General features: G+C 44.4%; 1 protein-coding gene across 3 annotated transcripts; it reads left to right on the top strand.

Annotated features, from left to right (window-relative positions):
• The first annotated feature begins 69 nt into the window (after positions 1 to 69).
• LOC112560471 lies at positions 70 to 8,715 on the top strand. Of its 3 annotated transcripts, none has more exons than XM_025232353.1 (8): positions 1,143 to 1,429; positions 2,602 to 2,672; positions 3,328 to 3,452; positions 4,123 to 4,246; positions 4,414 to 4,506; positions 5,413 to 5,666; positions 5,997 to 6,093; positions 6,639 to 8,715. In XM_025232353.1, exons 6-8 carry the CDS (start codon positions 5,601 to 5,603, stop codon positions 7,358 to 7,360), a joined length of 885 nt encoding a protein of 294 aa, XP_025088138.1. In that variant the 5' UTR covers positions 1,143 to 1,429; positions 2,602 to 2,672; positions 3,328 to 3,452; positions 4,123 to 4,246; positions 4,414 to 4,506; positions 5,413 to 5,600; the 3' UTR covers positions 7,361 to 8,715. The 3 variants fall into 2 exon arrangements, with proteins under 3 accessions (XP_025088137.1, XP_025088138.1, XP_025088139.1); XM_025232352.1 differs by lacking the exon at positions 1,143 to 1,429 and adding an exon at positions 70 to 413.
• Positions 8,716 to 8,808: the final 93 nt, after the last annotated feature.

Genomic DNA, 8,808 nt, shown 5'->3' with positions numbered 1-8,808 from the left:
ATTTATCTAGCCAGTGCATCTCGAGGGCACATATCTACACTTATCAGCGAAATTTAGCGTCAGTCGGGTTATCTGCTCTTATCTCTCAGCGAAATATAGCATCAGTCAGGTATCGTTCATCGACACAGGGAAACGTTAGGTTTCCTTAAAAAAAAAAAAAAAAAAAATACAGCTCTTTGCCTAGTTTTGAAAAGAGTTGAACTGACAGCAGGGTGTGCTGCGAGTGTTCACGGACTGATCATTCAGCGCCATGGAGAGAAGCTTCGTCAGCACACCCGCCCACCGCTACCACCCGTCTTTACTGGTACTGTCTTCTTTCTACCCGGCAGTGCAGCCATTGCATGGAGAGACCTATCTACAAGCAAAACGACGAGAGATTAAACTCGTTGAATTTTACGGCATGCTGGCATACGGTAACAAAGTTTCGGTAACATAGTTTAGCCTGATATGAGCTTGCTTTATATGTTCTCACATTTAGCATCTCACACTCCGTCTTTCAGCCACTTCCCTTCACATGCTCTTGCTCTAGTTTTAAGTTACAGTATATGAAAGCAATAACTGAAGAAAGGAAAAATAAAATACTGCTAACATTACTGTAGTTCATCATCAAACGTCGCTGCAGCGATAAGCAGTTATAGGAGGTCCCGTTAGCGCCTGTCACCAATACAGTGAGAGTTGGGTGTCCTGGGTTCAGCTCTCGTCTCGGGCAGGCTGTTCTTTTTCTGCATGTGGCATCTGTTTACAGGCCTGGCTGCCTTACCGTGATATACCTTTAGTGGCTGTCTCGGCGTAATACACAATTTCTCATCCACCCACCCGATGTCGCTCAAGCAGTGCGGTACAATTTTGTTATGATTCGCCAAACACGTTTGCGTTGGAAAAACCTAAAACTGAAAAGAAATTAATTAAAATGATTTAATAGATAATGAAAGCCTTCTGTCGTTATCGTGGGAATTACGTAAATCACATAGTTTTTCTTCTCTCACGCTCACACACGCACGCGCGCGCGCGTCCAATGCACGAGAGAGTGCAGTCTTTGACCCTCCATTGCTTCTCATATGCACGGACATTTTTTAATTAATCAATAGTTTATATGATGACGTAATCACACAAAAACGTCACCTGCTGACGACATTTCCCTCCAAACGAGAGAGTTGCCCTGTTTATCAGCGTCTATGGCGTGTGGTCTTGAAAACTTTCTACACAAATTTACATATTAGTAAAAAAAAACAACAAAAAACACAACAAAAAAAAAAACCAGAACATTTTTCTGACCGAGAAGTAAAGAAGACAAGGACGATGCCGAGTGCTAAGTATCCGAAGCCAATACGGCGCTATCCCTGCACTGTCCCGCTATCCGAGGAGACGTACCTGGAGGCCAAACATCGCCAGGCACAGCTGGTGGAGCTGGCTCGCAAAGTGGCAAACAGTGGGTAGACTTGAGCAGGATTTTATTACTGAAAACTTTAGCTTTTACCCAATTTTCTTTTTTGTGCCGGATAGGGCAAAGTCTGAATGCCTCGGTGCTCGTTCGATCACTAAAGTTAACCAATGTAGGACTTAATAATAGAGCTCTTTAGCACCTAGGAGCATACCGGATGCTGTAGGCAAAACAACTCTTTCTTTGAGGGTGAGAGCGGTGGCGGGGGAAGTGAATAGTCCATCAAGACCAAAAGTCCGTTCCCTAACTGATTCGATACCCGTATGGGGAAAAGTTCGATAACGGATCGGTATCGAGGTAGAGGAGGCGAGAACCCTCTTAAAACCAAAACAAAAATTAAAGACCGGGAGATAAATGCCGTCTCCCAATTACGAGAGGTCACTTATCTTCACGATATATTTTACCAGGGGAAAAGGGTGGAAAAATAACTAATAAGCAATAATAAAATCAAGTATTTAGTGTAAAATCCTAGTCACTGATGGAATGACTGCACTTACATGATCAGGATTAGGATAGAAAATATAATTTGTAAAAGAAACAAAGACCATAGTTACACAGTGATTATTATTCAGTGTACCGTTGATACACAATCATGCATGCCTTGACTGGTTCTGGTCGTTGGGCGAGTCGGGGTGGCGTATGTACATGGATAGACGCAGCAGGTGAAAAGTCCCGCTACACGCCTGGTTTAGCAGATTTGTCAGACAGTTCCTCCTCCGACTACCGACGGCGTCAACCATGTCCAAGGTACCACGAAGAACAGTCTTCAGCAGTTATGGCGGGTAGGATGGCTAAACCAGACAGCTTACTCCGCTTGACGTACGCAAGTAGATGGTTCCTGGCGTCCTATGACAGTGGCAACTGTGTTCTGTACAAAGTCATCGGTCTCACGCTCTCTGTACAAGATCCTTATTTCACGCATGGCTTTTATAAGCCAACATATCTATCTATCCTCACTAATTAGTAAGGGCTTTCATTAAATAGCTATACTTTAACTTACATGACCCTTCTAAACCAACATATCTGTCAGTCTGTCTATCCCTACTAACTGGCAAGCGCTTTTCCTTAAAATAACTACACTGCAATTTGGGAAGAAAAAAGTTGAAGACCAATCAGTATTGTGCTGAATCTTTCTTTTTTTTTTTTTTTTTTGTTCGCAGTAAAGTCGTGTGTAGACACGGGCCCTCCAAAAACCCACGTGAGCGTGAAGGTTAAATTGAAGAAACTGATGGTAAGTACCTCAGCGCACGCAGGCTCCCATCTTTTCCAGATATCTCAGAAAGCCTTCAGGGCACATGTTCACGAAACGAGGGTAAGTCGTTGCCGAAGGAAAATCAAAGAGAGCATTCTTGTCTCCGCAGTTACAACGCGCTGTTCAGACCCCACGGAGATTGCATTATGTTAGTTTATTCCAGAGAAGCTTTGCCACAACTAACAACTCATAGCTATGATTCTACAGGTAAAGCAACATCCTCTACTCTGGGGGCCTCACGAGACAAGACGCTTGTCTCTGGTTTCACCAGTTGTCCTAGGAAAACGATTTACCCTCGCTTCAAGACCCTGGAGGAGAAACGGACCTCTTTGAGGGTGGAAAATACGAAGCATGATTTAACAGTGAACGTTTATAAAATATCTACTGTATGCTGAAGATATGGAACAGCACTTACAGGGAGAGAAGTAGAGAGAGAGAGAGAGAGAGAGAGGGGGGACTGCATGCTAGTGGGAAGGAAGGAAAAAAGGGATGGAGAGCGAGAAAACAAAAAGTTAATTTCTTGTCTTTTCCACCAGTATTATTCCCTCATTCTGATGCCGTTTCCCATCCTTCCCCAGAAGACAAACCAAGCATTATTCGCTCACTGATTCTCCGTACGTCTATCGCTGTCCAGGAAGAAGGCCTGAAGCTGGCAGAGCTGGAGTTTAACAACAGACTGATGCTGAAGAGAATCATCAACGCCATGAACGCCCCCGCCACGACTGACAATCATCTCAATATCCAAAACAGGCCGTTCAGGTGGGGGAGGGGGAGATATACCTTCCTGCAAAAAAAAAACAAAAAAAAAAAAAAAAACGACGTGTTTGTATGAGTTTAACCTTTCATAATCTATAGGATAAGGTTATCTTGGAGTAAGACTCAAATAGACTATTAAGGCCCTCGCCAATAGTATGATAACAAGAATCATGGAACGCACTGGCGTAAAATAAAAGCGAAAACAAACAAACAAACAAACAAACAAACAAACAGGGAACTTTTTGTCCTGCGATTGGTTCGTCGTATAGTAGTAGTTGCATCATTTTATGTCGACTCGATCGAGTTTGGAAAAATGACCGCTTGCAACGGGGAAAAACAAGTGTTTTAATGCTCATTAATAGATTATTTCAATGATCGAAGTTTACCGGCTAATTTTAAATATACCCATCAAAGACACCACAAAAATCGCCAGGTTTCAACACTTCCTTTTCTAGGAGAGATGAAATGAGTTTCTTGAGGATGATAAGCTGACGCTCTGAGCAGTCTTCTATTTGTCACTCGCTGTTTGGATTATAAGACATACACGTTACTACACCGTTTTTTCTGAGCAGCTTACCTCTATAGGTAAGAGGGACAAAAATGTTTGGATGCAGGAGAAACGCGGATTGCGTTAGACAACGCCGTACTCATATTCACGAGCTTACGTCCACAGCTTGAATTTCGGGGCCCGCATGATGGAGGCCGACCGCATCAACGCTGAAAACTTCAGAACCTTAACGCGAATCCTTCAGGTCAAACCTTGCTATGATCGAATCAAGCAGGAACAGAGCTATCGGGTTAGTCATCGACTTCGCTTTGTCTTAGTTTTGGTGGTGGTGTTGTTGTTGCTGCTGCTGCTGTTGCTGTTGCTTTTGCTTTTGCTTTTGCTTTTGCTGTTGCTGATGCTGATGATGCTGATGCTGATGCTGATGATGATGATAATGATTGTTTTTGTTATTGGCAGCATTTAACAAAGGACAGAAAATCCAGTAAAGACGTAATCAAACTATGGAAGAAGTTGGCGCATGAGCGGAAAAAGGAAATCATGGAAGGAGGGGTACTATTTCTCGCTTCATATTAACTAGATTTAATAATAGACGGTCAAGCTTGGCAGTCAGACTTTGCCTCTTCCCTGAAAAAAGACCCGCATTACTATTGTTCGAAGATGGAACACCTCTGTCACCCCTGACTTAGAAATCAGTAAAATATAATCACCAGGTGGAAACACTTTGCTATTAAAAGGGAGGAAGGGATGATGTGGGGAGGGAGAGAAAAGTGGAGTGCACGGAGCAAAGCCTCTACGGCGTGGCTTGCAAACGCCTTGGTGAGATCGGGGGGAGCGATGTACTGTGATCTGTGATGACAGCTCAGTTAATTGTGCAATGGCGGTGATGCGAGAGCTGTGTGTGTGTTAGAGAGATAGCTTTTAATACAGTGACATAAGACGTATTGCAAACTGTAAGATTGCCTAGTAATTTGATCTTTTTGTTTTAGTATATCGTATTATCTTTTGCATTGTTATCGTGCGCATTTGAGTTTGTTTATTATAACATTGCATTATATATTGTCTCATGTTGATATATTGTGTTGTATTATCTGTTGACTTGATGTTTTGTGGGGAAGTGGATAGCCAAGTGGCTCAGAGAGGCGCACCAATTAGATACTCCTGCCGCGCAACAATCTTTCCCCAATCGACCCTGGGTACCTGACTCCTTAAAGGGTTGGGGAAGGTAAGCGAGGACAAGAAAACGGGCATCGTCCTCACATAAAGCTGAGTAAAGTGACGACTTTAACGTCTCGACCCCCAACAACCTTTGAAAAAAAAAAACAAACAAAAAAAGTGAAGGGGAGACCATTACCTTGTTGCTGTGCACTTGTCATCACGTGATTTTGTCTATTAATTTGTATCTTGTTGTATCGTATTATCTTTTGCATGATGGCGGTGTGGCACGGCGTACTGTAGCCAGCTGCCAGTCGTTATGGCCACGAAGACCCTGATGTTTTGCGCGCGCGCAGTGCCGGCTGCATCAGAATTGCTTCCCGGAGTACTTCACGTACGACTCCTTCTACAGACCTGTGCCTTCCTTCTGCCGCCTGGACCCCGACGCCAAGAAGATCGACCACAGTCGGTGTCTGAGGGACGACCGAGAAATGTTTCAACCCTTTCCTTCTATCAGACGCAGCCCAAAGCAGCTCACCTCTCCGCCACAATATGAAGTAATATTTGGATCTGTCGGCGCACGTGCGTGCGTGTGTGAGTTTAAGGGTGTGTATAAAAGAGTGAGAAGATGGGGGGAGAAGTTGTGTGGGATATGTACAGATTGCCGTCTCCTCAAGCTGAGTGAAGACAGCTCACTGTACCTAGCTACACATCTAGCCATGTTTCTGTCCTGCTTTTTCAGGCAATGGCGATTTTCAATGGGATCTCTCAGACAGTATAAATTTTGCCATGCCTAATCTGGTTTGTTCACACCGCATCATGATTGTTAAGTTGTTTGTAACATCGTACAGGAAGTATAGGAATGCTCGCTGTTCCTCCTTCTACAGTTCGCGAGCACCCGCACTACACAACTGCGAGCCAAGGAGGTCAAAAAGCGAGCCAGACAGTGGAAAACATTCGGACTCAAACCTCAAAAACCAAAGGGTAAGTGGACGGTGACGAACACAGCTGTAACTTGCAGCCACTTTAGTACCCTCCTAGCTATTCATCAGTTGCTGTTTCTGCTGCTGCTGGGATATGCCTTGAAAGACTAGTGGACAGAGAAGGAGGGCGTCAGAAAAACGATTTCCTCCGTCAGATGATGCACCAGGCTTTAAGTCTTTTAGTATTTTCGTTTAATCTGGCACGGTATGTCGAGAGAAAAAGATCGCTGATCATGTGAACACTTGCTGGAACTACGGCAGACGTGTGTGTGTGTGTGTGTTTGTAAATGTGTGTGTGTGTGTGTGTGTGTCCGCCCGCGTGCGTGCGTGTCCCTGATGTCTTTCAGGGTTGTTGAATAGTCCTAGTTTTAAAAAGATTTCACCTGCACATAGTCAGGGGCGCGCACACTTTCTTTCGATGTAGGAACAGAAAGAATTCTTAGAGAAAAAAAAGACTAATCCCGCTTCTCAGTACCTATAAGTCAAAACATTACAGAGACTTTGTTTATGTTGACCTTAGAGATGATTTGATTTCTTGATGGACAGCACGCTCTGAGGAAGCTGAACCAGTTCAGAATGTGGCATTCAATGCTGACAGTTTCAAGCAAAAAAAGGACCCAAGTATTAAAGACAACTCCTCAGGAAAATCTAAGAACAGGAGCGCCAGCGCCACCGGCCCTTATCCACCGCCAGCTGTAACCCATACCTGCGACCCTTTAGTCATCGAACATTCCAACATCTCATCTCCTAAGGTCCCCCCGGGTCCCGGCTCTCCCAACGTCTTGGATGCCAAGAAAACCTCCCCGGTGCTCCCCTCTGCAGCCAGACCTCGCGCACAGCCGGACAAGAGCCCTCAGGCCGTCATTGGAACAGTGGAAGTGAAGGGATGTGTGGCAGACCGCCGCTCTGCGGACAAAAATTCCTCGTTCCTGGCGCGGATGTGTCGGGATACTTCGAGTTCCGAAGGCGAATTAGATGAGACTATCATTGCTAGTGAAGATATCCCCAGTCGACCAGCATCCCGCGAATGTCACAGCACCAGCAGCGAGGGGACGGATTCGGAAGAGAGAGCCTTGCCCCTTCCCAAGGCGGCGGAGAAGGGTAGGAAGAAGGTGGTTGTCATCTCCGACGAGGACGCTTTCAAAGCGTCAAAACCCCAGGGCCTGTCTTCCTCCAGTGCTCACTATTCCACAAGCTGGACGACGGACGAGGAGTCAGCAGGCCCCAAGACTGCCCGAAAAGAGAAAGACGGGTCAAGAGGAGTGTGAAGACTACCAAAAGAGAACAACATCCGGTGGTCGTCAGAAGGGAAAAGAAGTCTCCATCGGCACGTCCTCTAGGGCGGAAAGGTCACATGCCGACAACACCAGCGATGACGGCGAGGATCTGCCTCTGTCGTCATGGGTTTCCTCGCCGGAGTTGTCGTCCTCGACATCACCGGTCAGTGGCCGCATGGCGCCGCAGCACAGCGACAAGGAGTACGTGGAGGACTTCACGTCTTCGTCACAACGCTCGTCACAGCGTAGCGGCATGGAGTCAGAGGGTGAAGCCAGCTCCAAACACCTGTCGCGGCAGGAATAGGACAGCTTTCAAATCTCATCCCATCCAACAACAGGCAACAATTTCAGAAATAAAAAAAAACAAACAAACTCAGATTAAACAAGTGCGAAGGAATGTATTGAACCACTCTGAAGATCTTCACATTGTACCATGCACAGAACTGGACCAGTCTTCAACTTTGTTTATCTGCGTTAAAGTACAGCACGACAACACCACTTCACTACATATTTCTTTCTAACATGAACTAGTGTGTTATTCGAATTTCTAGACAGTTAATGTTATTCACAATTGGCAACTACTTGCAAGGTGGTTGGTGGGGGACTAGAAAGAGCTACGTGTAGCAGGGGGAGAAGTGGGCGAACGGTACCAGTCTTAGCAACGAGGTATGGGTGTTTGTGAAATACACTTTGAACAGAGAGAAAGGAGAGGCATAAAATAGAGGCATAAAGAAAAAAATGGCAAAATAAAATGTGACAATAACAACAATTAATAACACCGCATGCAGGGTAGAAATACTGGAAGCTTTGTATTTTAACTAAACTCTACTCGTTATACTGGCTTTAATATGATATGAAATATGGGATGGTATGATGGGACGCGGTATCTAGCTCATTTCAACCATGCAGATGACAAAAACTCGCGGGTTTTACCTCTAAAGATATAGTGTATGCAGGCTTCTTCGCATATTTTTCTCCTCTCGACTCTTCGCAGTTGTGTCTGTGTGCTTGGTCGCACTTCGCTCACAGTCTGGTCAGGTGTTCATTCCTTACTGCCTCTGTAAGTCTTCGCTGATTGATGCGCACCTCTCAGTGTTGGAAAACATGTCATTTTAATTTTTACGAAAACTTGAATATATAAAAAAGTATGTTTTTGTCGACTTTACAAGAAATATGTTTACTAGGAGTTTTATTCTTTTAAAAAAAACCACATACATCGCAATAAAGTTAATCATTTAGATCGCATTTTTGTGACTTTCTCAATTTCTCTGCCAGTTATACCGTCGATTTAGATATAGTCTATTTCAAACTTCCTGAAGGCAAGAAAATAAAGAGTGAAAAAAAAATATTAGTTAAGATTTTGTTTAATTCTGATTTTTTTCTGTGTATTTAACTGTAATATAGATAAATAGACGGATGGTCATTGTTAACGTTCTACC

This window comes from Pomacea canaliculata, linkage group LG3 (genome assembly GCF_003073045.1).
Source record: "Pomacea canaliculata isolate SZHN2017 linkage group LG3, ASM307304v1, whole genome shotgun sequence".
In the NCBI taxonomy this organism is placed as follows: Eukaryota; Metazoa; Mollusca; class Gastropoda; order Architaenioglossa; family Ampullariidae; genus Pomacea; species Pomacea canaliculata.
The sequence above is the reverse complement of the archived record's forward strand: the minus strand, read 5'-3'. Positions and strand labels throughout refer to the sequence as shown.